The sequence below is a fragment of the Danio rerio genome, chromosome 13, assembly GCF_049306965.1.
Source record: "Danio rerio strain Tuebingen ecotype United States chromosome 13, GRCz12tu, whole genome shotgun sequence".
Classification (NCBI taxonomy): domain Eukaryota; kingdom Metazoa; phylum Chordata; class Actinopteri; order Cypriniformes; family Danionidae; genus Danio; species Danio rerio.
Window position 1 is genome coordinate 1,060,604 of NC_133188.1, and position 17,711 is coordinate 1,078,314.

A 17,711-nucleotide genomic window follows, 5' to 3' on the forward strand; every position below is an offset into this window, starting at 1 on the left:
TTGACTGAAAATTGGATTAAAATAACTGTGTATATTTTAGTGTTGGATTGCATGAAGGACATTTGACATCTTTTCATAATAAAAGATATCTGATTAGATTATTAAAATTCTCTTCACCCGAAGAAAACAAAACAAAAATGTGTCAGTAAAGCAAAATAATCTTGTTTTTGCTTTAACATAAAACTATTTTGCTTGTTTTAAGGAAAAACCTTTAATAGATTATTTCTGAAAACTATGTGCTTGTTAATAAAATGCTTCTTGATTTAAGAATTTTTTAGATACTTAGACTAGAAACAATCTAAGACAACCATATAGTGCAGCCGAGAACATAAATATTACTCGTTCTGTTTATTCACAGTATCCTTCCACAATAACACCAGAACTTCTTTTTGTATTTCTATGGGCCTCATGGGTGTCCAAACTCAATCCTGGAGGGCCGGTGTCCTGCATATTTTAGCTCCAACCCTGATTAAACACACCTGAACCAACTAATCAAGCTCTTTGAAGAAATACTAGAAACTTCTGGGCAGGTGTGTTGGAGGAAGCTGAAGCAAAACTATGCAGGACACCGGCGCTCCAGGACCAAGTCTGGACACCCCTTATGGGCATTACAAGGTGGAAATAGAGAACAAAGAAAATAATTAGCGTAGCTGCTGCTCAGAGTGTATTCATTCATTCATAATTTTTTTTTTCGGCTTAGTCCCTTTATTAATCAGGGGTCTCCACAGCGGAATGAACCGCCAACTTATCCAGCATATGTTTTCCATAGCGGATACCTATCCAGCGCAACCCAACACTGGGAAATCATAGTGTAGTTAAACAAGAGATCCTAAATGTCAGTGTAAAAATGAAGTGCTATAAATAAAAATAGGGGTTATATAGACAAGCAGTATTTCTAACAAAATGTGTAGTGCATTAAGACTGGAAGAGTGTGTCCTACGGGTGGTTTGTCAAGCCCACTCACCTGCATGGAGCACACATGCATTATACCATTATGTGATGCATTGCACTTTACTTAAAAGATAGGTCTTTAGTTTTAAAGCGAGAGAGTGTGTCTGAGCCTCCGACATTATCAGGAAGGCTATTAAAGAGTTTAGGGGCCATAAATGAGAAGACTCAACCTCCTTTAGTAGACTTTGCTATTCTCGGTACTACCAGAAGCCCTTAGTTTTGAGATCTTGAGAGCGGGTTGGATTGTAGCAAGACAGAAGGTTGTTTAGATAAACAGGAGCTTGATTATTTAATGTTTTATATGGTTTTCAAAAGTTAAGTTGCTGTCTAATAAAAAACCCAAATCGTTTATCGTAGAGCTAATGCTAGCATTCGTCTAATTAGTAAAAAAGTTGAGTGTGTCTCTGTGTGTATATCTCGCTCTCTCTCGCTCTCTTATGTGTGTGTGTGTGTGTGTGTGTCTGTGTGTGTGTGTCAATAGACTTTTATGCCCAGCCCTGAGAGAGTCTCCATTGAAACAGGTTGAGCTTCTCCAGATCAGGTTTCAGCGCGGGGTGGAGCTCAGCGAAAGTTTCCGATAAAGACACACCAGAAAACATCCACAGAACTTCTTAACACTCGACCAGAACACACGCTTTACACTCTATCAGAAGCATAATGTTCCGGTGTGGGATCGACTACACGCGGTGTCGGTGGATCTTGCCGATGCTGCTGCTGTTCGCCATTATATTCGACATTATCGCGATCGCGGCGCAGTCCGGCTGGGTGGAGGATCAGGACGCTAAAACACACTACGCCAGCATGTGGAAGCAGTGCCGAGGCCGCAACGACCAGTGGGACTGCAAATCCCTCATGGAGTTCTGTAAGTCAAAAGTACAGAGTTCACCGACTGATCACAGACTTTAGAGACTAGTATGAGCCAGAGTACAGGGAGACAACAGGAAGAAGTACGAATTAAAACGTTCAAAACTTCATAAGCAAGCAAAAACAGGTGGAAAAAGTGTTCATATAATATTTACTATTGATTATTATATACTATTTATAGTCAATGTAACTTAGGCTACTTTTGAAAAACATACATGACCCATGTATGAGCCAGAGTTAAAGACAACGGAAAAAATCGAATAAAGAAGAGAACAGAAAAGAAATACAGGTGAAAGATATCTTTAATATATATTTTAAAAGATAATATACTTGTTATATTTCTTATATTTTATTTGTGAGTCCTGTTTGAGCCATGCGTTAAACAACAGGAAAAAAGTTCCAATTAAAAAAGTAAAAACAAGTGGAAAGTGTTTATTCTTCTGTATCCCATTTATCTTCAATGCACTTTAAAAATATATTTGCATTCTTCAATGTACTGTAATTTATATATATATATATATATGTGTGTGTGTGTGTGTGTGTGTGTGTGTGTGTGTGTGTGTGTGTGTTTTACGTGAATCCCTCTTTGATCCAGCGTTAAAATAGGAAAAAGTTCAAATAAAGAATTCCAGAAGAAAATGAAAAGAAAAATAGGCTACAGGTGGATCCAGCATTACAGACAACAGGAAAAAAATCCAATTAAAAAGTATTTAAAAAAAGACAGACAATGAAATACAAGTGGAAAGTATTCAATATACATTTTTTAAAATATCACACTTGTTATATGTCTATGTGACTCATTTTTGATCCAAGCATTAAAGACAACAGGGAAAAGTTCCAATTAAAAAGTTCAAAAGCAAGTAAAAACATGTGGAAAGTGTCCATTTATCTTCAATATACTTAATATACATTGAAGATAAATAGACATATTTAATATTTACATATTTCAATATATATATATGACATATATGACCCATATTTGATCCAGCGTTAAAGACACTAGGGGAATGCTTGAATTTGGAAAAGCAGGTGTAAAATATTTTTCTTCTTGTGTTTACCCTTTTTTAAATATGATCCTTGAAGAATAATTTATACATATATAAAGAATATATATATATATATATATATATATATATATATATATATATATATATATATATATATATATATATATATATATATATATTAAATATATATATATATATATATATATATATAAATATATATATATATATATATATATATATATATATATATATATATATATATATATATATTGAAGAATATACATATTAAGACTAGAAAAGGAAAAAAAAAAAAGGAAAAAGTTCAGACAAAACAAAGAAGCAAACAAACAAAAGAGGTGAAAAGTTTTTATATTGTCTTTCGCATTTATTGCCAGTATATATTATACTTGAAAACGAATAATGTTGTTATATATATATATATATATATATATATATATATATATATATATATATATATATATATACTGCAGTCAAAAGTTTGGGGTCAAATTGTTTTGAAATAAGCTCCTCCTGCTCACCAAGGCTGCATTTATTTAATCAAAAATACAGTACACATTGTAAAATTTTGAAATGTTATTTGACTAAAAAATAACTGTTCAAAAGTAGATTATTATTTAACTTAATTTTTGATTCCAGTGATTTTAATGATGAATTTATTACTTCAGTCTTCAGTCACATGATCCTTCAGAAATCACTCTAATATTTATTATTATTATTATTATTATTATTATTATTATTATTATTATTATTATTATTATTAATGTTAATAGTAATAAAAGCAATAATGACTGGAGTAATAGTTTCATTTGAAACTACATACAATAAGAAATCAGTTATTTAAAATGTTCATAAATATTTAACAATTTAGCATTATTTACATTTAATAAATGCTGCCTCAATGATAAAAAAAAAACTGACCCAAAACTTTAGACCGGTAGTGTTCATATATATTTGATCCAAAATTAAAGACAAGAAGAAAAAGTTTGAATAAAAAAGTTTACACAAAAAATAATAAAAGAAACAAACAAAGCAGGTGGAAAGTTTGAGTTTTTTCTGTATTTATCTTCAATATACATTTTTAAATATTCTTGAAAACTAATAATGCCAAAAAACAGAAACATATAGTGCTCTTATCATGTCAGAGAACTGATCCTACAATGACATGTATAAAAATTTATATTTGAATATTATATATTTGCATAATATGTGTTAGTTTTATTAGCTTATTGTCAGGAGCATTTTGAAAGCCTCCTCTTATTCATCATACATATCAAAGATTTGTTTAGTCAATAATTTACCCTATTAGTTTCTACATAAAATAATACTATAGTAAATGCTATAGCGTTTTTAAACCATACTTTAGTAAAGTACCTGAATTATTCATCAGTGGTGGTAATAACAAATCACCCTATACTGCAGCTACATCATACTACAATACACCACAGTTTACTGTAGTAAAAACTAAAGTATACCACTTTATTCATGAGTTCACTAATATTACAATATACTGTAGCATTCAATAACACAGTGTTTTAAATAATGGACAGTATAACTCACGCTAGTATGCTTCGAAAGCAGTGTGTTTACTCTAAATTACTATAGTATTTTTTATTGGGCTAACATGAACTAACAACACAAAAACTCTTTATTTTGTTAATATGAGTTAATGAACTGTGAACTAACTTGAATTTGTTTTTACGATTTGTACTATTGTTAATAAATTGTTTGCTAATGCATTATAACAGTTCACAGAACTGCGGAAAATAACGTAATCACACTGACCATATCTATAGACTACGCTATTATGTGTGCTGTTTGGCTCCCTAAGCTGCTTACATTGTAAATACTCCACTAATAAACTAAACATCGACTAGTCGGGAAGTCATTTATGTTTTTAATGTATCTTTATGTTTAATTTCTACTCTAGTATCAGAGCAGAAAGAGATTGTAGTAACTTCTGTATGATCGTTATAGTGTGGGGAAAGTGGAAATAGCTCGGTGTGCAAACACAGCCACTTATAACCAGTTGAACCTGTTAAATAAATTATAGATGCGACTGTTGACAGCTTTGAAAACACTTTAAGCTCCAGGCAAAACCTGCCATCTTTGACTTTATCTCATGCATTATCTGTTTTTTCTCTAGTTTGCTATAGGTGAATGTTTAAGGCCTGTCGGTTGATAGAAAACAAGATATTTACATTACAGTTTAACAGAGTATTTTATGCATAAACTCTAGTTCTCATTTGTACAATTGTGCTTATAAATTAATCATAGATCACAGAGCTTATTTTACATGTGCTGTGATGCACTACTCCGCTGTTTGTAGAATTATTAATTTTGCTTTATATTAAGGTTAGTATTATGAAATATATGTGTACACTGTAGTACGTGATTAGTTGACTTTACTTTAAAAGTGAGTAAACCTGTTGCTTTTAAAGTGATTCCATTAGTTGAATTTACTTTAAAAAGTGAATAAAACTGTTTCTTTTAAAGTCATTAGCGACTTTAAAAAGTGAGTTAACCTGTCGTTTTTATGGCGATTAGTTGAATATATATATAAATAGTGAGTAAATCTGTTGCTTTTAAAGTTATTACTTGACTTTACCTAAAAAGTGTGTAAACCTGTTGTTTTTAATGCGATTTAATGAGTTAATTTACTTTAAAAAAATGAGTTTGGATAAAAAAATCTTGTCAACAGTGTAGTGAGTGCCCATAACCTAGTGATTAAGTGAGCCGACTTAAAGCATGTTGCTTGAGGAGACTCGAGTTTGATTCCTGGCTTGAGGTCCTATGCCGATCCTCCGCCTCTCTCTGCTCCCAATGCTTTCCTGTCTGTCCTCCACAATCCTATCCCAATAAAAGAAGAAACACTGGTGCTTTTAAAGTGATTAGTAAGTAAACTTGTTGCGTTTAAAGCGATTAGTTGAGTTTACTTAAAAAAAGTGAATATTGTCAAAAAAGTTGAGTCAACTAAAAATCAACTTTCAACCACGTACTACACTTGACTCGATTTAAAATGAGTTCAGTCAAAAAAGCTCTGCAGCAAGTTGCCTTACAATTTTAAGTTGTCAACTTGTTTTTTTTTAAACAGTTTAGTAAGCGCTGGTTATGTGTGCCAACATATAGCAGCATGGTGCTCACGGCGACCTCAGTTCGATTCCTGGCTAGATGTTCTATGCCGATCCTTCCCCTCTCTCTGCTCTTATATGTCTGTCCTCCACTATCCTAGTGCAATAAAAGATGAAAAACCCCTTAAAAAACCAAATAAAAGTGAGTAAAGCTGTTTCTTTTAAAGTGATTAGATTAGTTAAATTGCTTAAAAAACTAAACGGTTGGTGCCAGTGGTGCAGTGGAATGTGTGTCGACACATGCACTCATGCTCCTCAAACTTTTCTGTCAATACTCTCTGCTGTCCTATCCAATAAAGGTGAAAACCCCGAAAAAGATTACAAAAAATTATTATTAGATTAAATGCGGTTTGATAAGTTAAAAAAATGAGTAAAATTGTTGCTTTTAAAGCATTTAGTTATTTAAAAGAAGTTGACGATGAGTTGTTGACATTATATTTATTGTCATTTACATGTAGGTGTACACAAAATAAAATTTTGTAGCATAAGCTCTGCAGTTTCAATAAAAATAACCCTAAACAATAAATACATAAAAAATAAATAATTAAATATAATAAAATAAAATAAAATATAAAATATAATATAATATAATATAAAAAATAAAATAAAATAAATAAAATATAATATAAAATATAATATAATATAATATAATATAATATAATATAATATAATATAATATAATATAATATAATATAATATAATATAATATACCAAAAATGATATACACACTAAATATGTTATCATCAGGCAGATCTACAGTGTAAATCACCAAAGTGCATACAAGTTTTAAAGAAAATAAATAGATAAATTGTGACCATTTAAGAGTTTAGAATGGGTACTTTAAAAAGTGAGGAAACCTGTTGGTTTTTAAAGCTATCTGTCGAATTTACTTAAAAAAGTAAACTTGCTGCTTTTGAAGTGATTAGTTGACTTTGCTTAAAGTGAGTAAACCTGTTGCCTTTAAACTATTAGCCACTTAGATGATCAGGTTTTAAGTTTCAAGGTGTTTTTTTAAGTAATTATAAAGTATGCACATAATTATACAAATTAAGTTACGTCAACTTAACACTTTCAAGCAACAATGACTTTCTCACTTTCTTAAGTCAACTAATCCTTTTACAGTCTTAATTACGCAGACTTGATGACCACAGAGTTGATGGTAGGCAGTTTTGCTCTTGAATGCCAAAGATTACTAATGTCTGAGTGACGAATTGACTAGATATATGATGAAGTCAGAACCAATAACACTGGAGACATCAATCTTATTTGTTCAGAAGCTTCATGCACCACACCCTTCCTCAGACAGCTCTCTCTGGGTGTGACTGTGTACGCAGACGAAACACACACACATTCCTCCATCCAGTGTTAGAAACCAGTCGCTGCCTTTACAAGTCCTCGAATCTACACTGAAACTCATTGATGACTGAGAGAAACTGGTTAAACATTGATGGAAAGCTGTAAATGTGTAGTCCAACAGATTATAAACTGATTTACTTCTGCTTTCTTAAAGTGTGTCATGCCAATAAAGGGAAAGTGGTGAGATTTAGTTTTCACTTGTTTAACGTTTTTTTTCCTACCAGCCGTAAAAAAAAGTCGATATTCGACATAATAGAACAATCATGTATAACAGAACAGAGAGAGTTTGGTAATTACTATAAAAATGAATGGAAGTCAATGAGACTAAGTCTTGACACATTTAATTGTCTTGTTTTTAGAAATAATGAGTTGAAATGAAGTGAGTTTTTCATTAAAACATGCAAAATAATCTGCCAATAGTGTAAGCAAGACAATCTAACGTCAAAGCCAACACTAGATTATTTTCCTTACCACATTGGAAGATTATTTTGCTAGTTTTAATGAAAAACTCACTTCATTTTGACTTATTACTTTGAAAAAAAGCCAATATTTTGCTTGTCAGGATAATGCCTCTTGATGTAAAGCGTCACAAAACCCTAAAACACGTTTTTTGAGATGTTGTTGACAGACAACACTATTAGGACACATATAGTTCAGTAAAAATATATTATTATTATGATGATGATGACGATGATGATGATGATGATTATTTTATTATTATTATTATTATTATTATTATTATTATTATTGTCATTATCATATTGTTATTATGATTATTATTATTATTATTATTATTATGAATATTATTATCATATTATTATTATCATATTATTGTTATTTTTATTATTATTATTTTTACTATCATATTATTGTTATTATTATTATTATTATTATTATCATATTATTATTATTATTATTATTATTATTATTATTATTATTATGAATATTATTATTATTATTATCATATTATTATTATTATTATATTATTATCATTATTATTATTTTATTATCATTATCATTATCATTATCATTATTATTATTATTATCATTATTATTATTATTATTGTGTGTATAAGTCTGTTCAAACACGCACCCAAAACACAGCGTGTCGACTTTCTCTCTGCTTCAAATCGCGAGTAAAGAATCTGTTCGGGAAACCGTGTCTGTTTATCACTGTGGAGAGCGTCTGACAGTCACGCACCGCTACATGAACTGACCGTTTTGAGGACTGCATTGGAGGGGCGACGGCGCCTGTAATGAAAAGGAAGGGAATCCCGCATGTTTTATATTTATTTCAAAGTGTTTTCATTGCTAAATAAAATGAAAGCACAGAACAGACTCACATTTAAGACCAAGAGCACATTACAACATTCAATAAAAAAATAATCATTTGAGTATTTACATTAAACATATCTGATTGATTTTCAACATTAAATTTAAAGATTTAATTCCGGTGTTTAATTTTTTATTGAAAGATTTAATTTTAGTTTGCTTTTTTTTTTAGCTCAGAAATAAAACAAACCAACAAAAAAGGTCACGTTAGCATTAGCCCCAATTCTCACTCTCTTCTCAGATGGGGTGGCTGTGGGCCAAATCAAACCATAGCCACATCGCAAGATATCCACTGTTGAGTCTAACCATAGTTTAACCATAATAGAGGACGTCTGTTTTTTGTATGTGTTTTTAGGGCCTATGACTGTGCATTTCAAGAGAGTTTAAAACATTTTGTTTGGCAGTGTAACATAGATTAGTTGTATGTAATTATTTATACATTTTTCTTGCTCTTGTTTCTGGTCCAAATATCAACATTTCAACAAGATTAAACAAGATTATTTGACTTTGATTTGGACTGTTTTCAGTGTGTTAGTGAGATGCTATGAAAGCGAGCATCATGTGACTAATAGTCTTCCTCTTGTGTTCCTCCAGCTTGGGCTCAGGCTGTAGCTGCTCTGATGATCATCGGCCTCATCATCCTCATCTTCGCCTTCATCATCTCATTAGTGGCACTGTGCTCTACCGTCAACGTCTCTCTGCTGCCCTTCATCGGACTACTCCTCATCCTGGCTGGTAAGACATCAGCTCTTTGTCTATTCAATTCAATTCATCTTCATTTCTAGGGTTGTACCGATACTGATACTAGCATCTTAAATATTTGCCGATACTGCAGAAGTTTTGGCATCGGTATCGGCGAGTATTTGAAACCATGAACTTATTTGATAGCATCTTTTTAAATGAGAAATAAGCCCGCTAGCTTTGCTTAAACTTTGATTTGTGGCTGAGCTTGTTTCAGTAAAGTACAATAAATCAAAGTACTGTTAAATGTCTGATAATAAAAACGTCAGTAATAAAAAGACTCTCGTTCACTCTGTGTGTTTGTGAAGGTTTTATTAATGGATAAGTCTGAAGCACACTGTAAATTAATGATGTCAATCTATACATGGCAAGCAGTAGTATACGCAAATGTTTCTACTGACACGGACTTGGTATCGGTTTAGTACTCGGTATCGGCCGATACTCTGAGCTCAGGTATCGGAGTCGGTATCAGGAAGGAAACAATCGTATCAGAACATCCCTATTAATTTCTATGAACATTTACAATGTAGATTGTGTCAAAGCAGCTTAGCATAGATGAAGATCTACTAAATCAAAACGGCTTCAGTCCAGTTTTCAGAGTTCAGTTCAGTGTAATGTCAGTGTCACTGCTGAAAGCTCAAACACTGAAGAGCAAGTCCAAGGATGTCTATTAGATATCAAAGGCTACAAATTAGCCCAAAAATAGAGTCATATGTTAATTTCCAATAACTCAATGTAGTGGTCGACTGATATGGAACCGATAATTTCATATTTAACCGATATTTTGTGTTATTTATTTTAATAAATTTTATCGAATAGAATCAAAGGCTAAATCTTTTGAAAATGCATTTAAAAATAAATGTGGTAAACAAACACTTAGTGTTGTCAAAATAAAAGTCCTGCCTAGGATCAATGCCGATATTTTGAAAATGATGAATATCGGCTGATATATCGGTCGTATCGATATACTCAATACAAATCAGAATGTAGAATCAGAATCAGAGCTTTATGTTCACACTTACAAGGAATTTGTCGAATTTGTGTCCGAAGCTTCCACAGTGCAACAGAATGACAATGACAGGTCAAAAGCTCAGATAATAGAGATATTAAAATAAGCCAGCAGTAAACGTGAGCTGTGGTTTCGTGGTGTGGTTCAGCGCATGTGTGCTGCACTCTCTGTCTGAGGAAGTTCACGGCAGGATCATTTCCTCCACTTTGTCTGTGATGAATGCTGTGTGAAGAATATGTGGATGTTGGGCCGGGCGGTTTGATGAACAAAACATATAAACGTCCGTGCGGCTCATTGTTTTTAATGTAACTGTGAGATGTGGACTCGTAAATTAACCCCAGAATTGATCATTTGCTGTTATAATCTTGACGTAAATGTAAAACTGTTATCTCCTCTTGTCCCGCAGTCGAGTTCGTCCTGCAAGTGTTATTTTGCTCATTGTTTTGAGTATCCTGCAGTTTAGCGACTTGTTAACTCAAGTCTCGATCTCGCCGCTTTGAGTTTATTATTTTATTTTTAAAGCGCAGAATAACAATTACAGAAAAGATGTACAACTTTTATTGAAAGTGTGTTTTATATAATCATTTTAGTTAGTTTTGTTTGTATTTATTTAAAATACTTTGCTACAGAAACTTATTTCAGTTTCTTTCTTTCTTTCTTTTTCTTACTTTTTGTATTTTTTACTATTGTTTCTTTTGCTTTTTTTATTACTCTCATTTTTTCTTTTTCTTTCTTTTTTATCTTTCTTATTGTTACTCTTTTTTACTAGTTTTTTCTCAGAATATCCTGCAGTTTTGAGTTCTGTTTCGCTTCATCATGCTTTGTTTTTAAAGTTTCTTTTGTGTTTCCACGTTGAATATATTTTAAATGTTTTTAAACAACCCGTTTCACTATTCAGATTTTTTTTTAATCTCATAATTGTGAGAACATGGATATATCACGAGGATGATCAGAATTAATTTTCCATTCAGTGGAATAAGGCTTGCTCAGCTCTGTGTCATCATTAAAGTATTTAAGAACATGTTGAGACAGGAGAAATCTCCCGAAGGCGTGATGAGAGTTTACAGATTTACACTTGACACTGAAGCAGATTTTACTGGTGTTTGCTCTTTTTCTGAGAGATCGAGAGTCACACGATTATAAACCACACATTTAGTCCTTCACAAGAGGTCTGCTGTGAATCATAACCTCTCCTCTTCAGTGTTGAAACTGAGTTTGACTTGGAAAAACTGAATGTGGAGTTGAATAAGTATATTATTATTATTGTTATTATTATTATTATTCTAATATGAATGTTTTGTTCTATCAATCTAGTCGTCTCTGATGCATGTAATGTGCTGTGTGTGTTTTGTTGTCCACACCCTTCACTCTCTCACTGCTGTCTGTGTGTGCAGATCTGTCACGCTAACTCTCAATAGAAAAAAACTCACAATAATCCAACACTTCGTTTTTTCGTTTGTTTCTGTCTTCTGTCTCTTTAAGACTAAATTACAATTTAAGGGTGAACTTCCCCTTTAAGGACAAGTAGATCACAATTTTAGGGTGAACTGTCCCTTTAAGGATGACTAAATTACAGTTTTAGTGTTAACTGTTACTTTAAGAATGACTAAATTACAATTTTAGGGTGAACTGTCGCTTTAAGAAAGACTAAATTACAATTTAAGGGTGAACTGTCCTTTTAAGGATGACTAATTTACAGTTTTAGTGTTAACTGTTACTTCAAGGATGAATAAATTACCATTTAGGGTGAACTTCCCCTTTAAGGACGAGTAAATCACAATTTTAGGATGAACTGTCGCTTTAAGAAAGACTAAATTACAATTTTAGGGTGAACTGTCGCTTTAAGAAAGACTAAATTACACTTTTAGGGTGAACTGTCCTTTTAGGGATGACTAATTTACAGTTTTAGTGTTAACTTACTTTAAGGATGAATAAATTACCATTTAGGGTGAACTGATGCTTTAAGGATGAATTAATTACAATTTTAGCATGTAATGTCTCTTTAAGGTTAAGTAAGTAAAGTAAGGCCTTAAGGTTAAGTAAGTTGCAATTGTAGGGTGAACTGTCTCTTTAAGAAAGACTAAATTACAATTTTAGGGTGAACTTCCCCTTTAAGGACGAGTAAATCCAAATTTTAGGGTGAACTGTCGCTTTAAGAAAGCTTAAATTACAATTTTAGGGTGAACTGTCCCTTTAAGGATGACTAAATTACAGTTTTAGTGTTAACTGTTACTTTAAGAATGAATAAATTACAATTTATGAGCAAACTGTCTATTTAAGGATGACTAAATTACAGCTTTAGCATGCACTGTTTCATTAAGGTTGAGTAAGTTACTCTTTTAGGGTGAACTGTCCCTTTAAGAATGACTAAATTACAATTTTAGCGTGAACTTCTTCTTTAAGAATGACTAAATTACAATTTTAGGGTGAACTGTCCCTTTAAGAATGATTAAATTACAATTTTAGGGTGAACTGTCCCTTTAAGAATGACTAAATTACAATTTTAGGGTGAACTGTCCCTTTAAGAATGACTAAATTACAATTTTAGGGTGAACTGTCCCTTTAAGAATGACTAAATTACAATTTTAGGGTGAACTGTCCCTTTAAGAATGACTAAATTACAATTTTAGGGTGAACTGTCCCTTTAAGAAAGACTAAATTACAATTTTAGGGTGAACTGTCCCTTTAAGAAAGACTAAATTACAATTTTAGGGTGAACTGTCCCTTTAAGAAAGACTAAATTACAATTTTAGGGTGAACTGTCCCTTTAAGAATGACTAAATTACAATTTTAGGGTGAACTGTCGCTTTAAGAAAGACTAAATTACAATTTTAGGGTGAACTTCTTCTTTAAGGATGATTAAATTACAATTTTAGGGTGAACTGTCCCTTTAAGAATGACTAAATTACAATTTTAGGGTGAACTGTCCCTTTAAGAAAGACTAAATTACAATTTTAGGGTGAACTGTCCCTTTAAGAATGACTAAATTACAATTTTAGGGTGAACTGTCCCTTTAAGAATGACTAAATTACAATTTTAGGGTGAACTGTCCCTTTAAGAATGACTAAATTACAATTTTAGGGTGAACTGTCCCTTTAAGAATGATTAAATTATAATTTTAGGGTGAACTGTCCCTTTAAGAAAGACTAAATTACAATTTTAGGGTGAACTGTCCCTTTAAGAATGATTAAATTATAATTTTAGGGTGAACTGTCCCTTTAAGAAAGACTAAATTACAATTTTAGGGTGAACTTCTTCTTTAAGGATGATTAAATTACAATTTTAGGGTGAACTGTCCCTTTAAGAAAGACTAAATTACAATTTTAGGGTGAACTTCTTCTTTAAGGATGATTAAATTACAATTTTAGGGTGAACTGTCCCTTTAAGAATGATTAAATTACAATTTTTTGCTGAACTGTAACTTTAAGCATGAGTAAATTACAACGTTTTTGTGATCTGTCCCTTTAAGAATGTTAAATCTTGCTTTTTGACTTTCCATTGACCCTTTCTTCTCATGATTGTGTCCAGCTGCAGTTTAACTAAGTGAGTGTGTTGTGTGTGTGTGTGTCCGCAGTAATCGTGCAGATCATCGCTCTGATCATCTACCCGGTCAAGTTTAACGAGCAGATCTACGAGGGTTATTACGACTACACGTGGGCTTACGGTTTCGGCTGGGGCGCCACAATCCTGACGCTGGGCTGCGCGATCCTCTTCTGCTGCCTGCCCCGCTACGAGAGCGAGATCACCGGCCTTGAAAAGACCAAATACATCTACCAGTCTGGCTAAGAGAAAAACACACACAACACACCTGAGAAAGGACAGTCTCACACACCACTCCAGCATGAGGAACACTGAGAGAGCACCAGCATTAACTAAAAACACACACAAAACGGCGTCTGTGCTGAGAAAATGGCCTTTTTGACTCACTTTTGCTGCAGTTATGCTTCATTTTAAGTCATTTTATTGTTTTTCATGTTTTTTTTTCATTTAAAGGGATTGCACACCCCAAATCTTTGGGTGAACTGTCCCTTTAACAGGTATACATGCATCTCTCCCATAGTTAATTCTGATATGTGGAAATATATGCAAATAACTTCTATAATATACAAGAAAATAGGCCTTTTTGACTCACTTTTGGCGCAATAATGCTTAATTTTAATCCGTTTTAATCCTTTTTATTATTTGTTCATGCACGTAAACTGGACATTTAAAGGGATAGCGCACCCAAAAGTGAAACTAAATTCACTATTTATTCTCCCTCATGTGTTTTCATGAGTTTCTTTCCTCTGTTGAATGCAAAGGAAGATATTTAGAAAAAATGTGGAGAAAAGCAACCATTGGCTATTATAATAGGACAAAAAAATGTTACTGTTGAAGTCAATGGGTGCATTTCTGAGGTAACATTTTAGGGTGAACTGTCCCTTTAACAGGTATACATGCCTCTCTCCCATTGAGAAATCTGAAAGGTGGAAAAATATGCAGATTACATGTATAATATGCAAGAAAACGGGCCAATTTGACTCACTTTTGGGGCAATTATGGTTCATTTTAGTCAGTGTTTATTTTTATTCATTCGCAAAGTGTGTCATTTAAAGGGATATCGCACCCAAAATGAAACTAAATTCATCATTTATTCTCCCTCATGTGAGTGTCTTTTTTCTGTTGAACACAAAAGAAGATATTTAGAAAAATGGTGGAGAAAAGCAACCATTGACTTCTATAGTAGGACAAAAAGGTACCATGGGAGTCAATGGGTGCATTTTAGGTGAGATTTTTGGGGTGAACTGTCCCTTTAACAGGTATACATTCATCTCTCCCATAGAGAAATCTGATAGGTGGAAATATATGCACATTACATCTTTGACATACAAGTACATGGGTCCTTTTGACTCACATTTGGGGCAATTATGCTTCATTTTCTGTCAGTTTTTTATTATTTTTTTATTAATATTCATTCACAGAGTGTGTCATTTAAAGAGATAGCGCACCCAAAAATAAAACTAAATTCATCATTTATTCTCCCTCATGTGAATGTCTTTCGTCTTTTGAATGCAAAGGAAGATATTTAGAAAAATGGGGGAGAAAAGCAGCCATTGACTTTTATAGTAACACATGGAAGTCAGTGGGTGCATTTGTAGGTGAGATTTTTGGCGTGAACTGTCCCTCTAACAGGTATACATGCATCTCTCCCATAGTTAATTCTGATAGGTGGAAATATATGCACATTACATGTGTGATATGCAACACAAATGGCATTTTGTCTCACTTTTGGGGCAATTGAGGTTCATTTTAGTCTGTTTTTATTTCATTTATTCGCAAAGTGTGTCATTTAAAGGGATAGCACACCCAAAGTGAAACTACATTCAACATTTATTCTCCCTCATGTGAGTCTCTTTCTTCTGTTGAACACAAAAGAAGATATTTAGAAAAATGGTGGAGAAAAGCAGCCACTGACATAAATAGTAGGACAAAAATACTATTGAAGTCACTGAGTGCATTTTGGAGTAAACGATGGAACATTTTTGCGTGAACTGTCCCTTTAACAGGTGTACATTCATCTCTTCCATATTGAAATATGATACGTGTTAATATATGCAAATTGATTATATCTCATATTCAAATTTTATATATTAATTTCATATATAAAACATGTATAGTCATATATGAACACACATTATGGCTAACATATACATGCATATTATTTATAATATATATTTACAATTCAAATGGTTTAAATGGTTTATATAAATAATAAAATTATTTTTAAAAAAGTCATTTTTGTATTATTTTAAAATATATGTTGCATATATACTTGTACGTCATATATGTAATTAGCATATATTACCATATATCAAGATTTCTGTGTGTGTTATGTATTTTCTTTAGCTGTTTGTGGCATATGACTTGTAAAAATTAATTTAGGAAGTACAGTAATCGCATTATTATGTAGTTTCTGGATGCATGAATTGACGCTGTAACCTGCTGTGTGAAGTGCGACTGAGAGTTTTGTTGTTTGTATATTTTCTTGAACTTCTCTTCATATTAACATTGAGATTTTTGACGATGTAACTGTGCTTTATATTAATTGATGCATCATTCCATGTGCTGGACGTCATTGTTGTTGTTTAGACATGCAGATTTATTGCACATTTCCCTAAAGTTATCTCACTGTTGGAGCAGAATGTGTATATTTGAGTTTTTTGTCAGTAAATAAGGAGTTTTAACCTTGAGGTGCTTAAAAACACTAAATAAATGACTGTCATCCTGACAGTACGCTTTTCTTAGACAAATAAATGTAAAACAATTTAATACCAATTTAAAGAAGTCTATTTTAGCTGTAAACTTTGTAGGTTTTTGAAGCTTTTTTCTAGAGTTTTCACTGTTTTGTGGTTCTCTGTGATCTGAATTGTAAACCATTCTTTAATAAAAGGGAGTTTTGCAATGAAAATTAGTGTTTTATTGTAATATTTCTTTTCCATCTAGATTTTAAAGGTACTATGGCCTTCAATACGCTGTAAAACATTCAATATTTTGAAGTTTAATCAAGTCAAGTTTATTTATTCATTAATTTATTAATTATAGTGCCTTTATTCATCAGGGACTGCCACAGCGGAATGAACCACCATCTATTCCAGCATATGTTTTACACAGTGGATGCCCTTACAGCTGCAACCCAGTACTGGGAAACATCCATACAAACTCATTCACACACTACAGCCAATTTAGTGAATCAATTCCCCTATAGCGCATGTGTTTGGACTGCGGAGGAAACCCACGCCAACACGGGGAGAACATGCAAACTCCACACAGAAACACCAACTGACCCAGTCGGGAAGCGAACCAGCAACCTTCTTGCTGTGAGGCCACAGTGCTAACCACTGAGCCAACGTGTCAACCCCGTTGGCGTTCTATACACAGTAATATGTTGATAATTTTAGGTTGAATCAAAATTAATTCAATTAGTTCTGATAAATTAAAATGACTTAACATGTCAAGTTAAAATGTGTATAACAAAAATAAATACATTTTAAAATTATTAAAATAAGTTCATTCATTCATTTTCTTTTCGGCGTAGTCTCTTTATTAATCTGGGGTCTCCACAGCGGAATGAACCGCCAACTTATCCAGCACGTTTTATGCAGCGGATGCCCTTCCAGCTGCAACCCATCTCTGGGAAACATTTAAAATAAGTTAAAGCAACATAAAAACTTATGTTGTCGTGACTTCTTGAGAATATATTTTACAGCGGACTTTTATTTTAAAGGCACAGGAGAAAAATTGTACACAATCTGAATATGCATT

At 32.5% G+C, this 17,711-nt stretch overlaps 2 protein-coding genes across 2 annotated transcripts in view; both read left to right on the top strand.

The window, feature by feature from the left end:
- The window catches only part of nrxn1b (neurexin 1b), a 799,620-nt gene that overhangs the window by 434,481 nt on the left and 347,428 nt on the right, over positions 1-17,711 (top strand). The window lies entirely within an intron of this gene.
- perp (p53 apoptosis effector related to pmp22) lies at positions 1,503-16,857 on the top strand. Its single transcript, NM_001256207.1, has 3 exons — positions 1,503-1,813; positions 9,254-9,394; positions 13,984-16,857. Exons 1-3 carry the CDS (start codon positions 1,609-1,611, stop codon positions 14,193-14,195), a joined length of 558 nt encoding a protein of 185 aa, NP_001243136.1. The 5' UTR covers positions 1,503-1,608; the 3' UTR covers positions 14,196-16,857.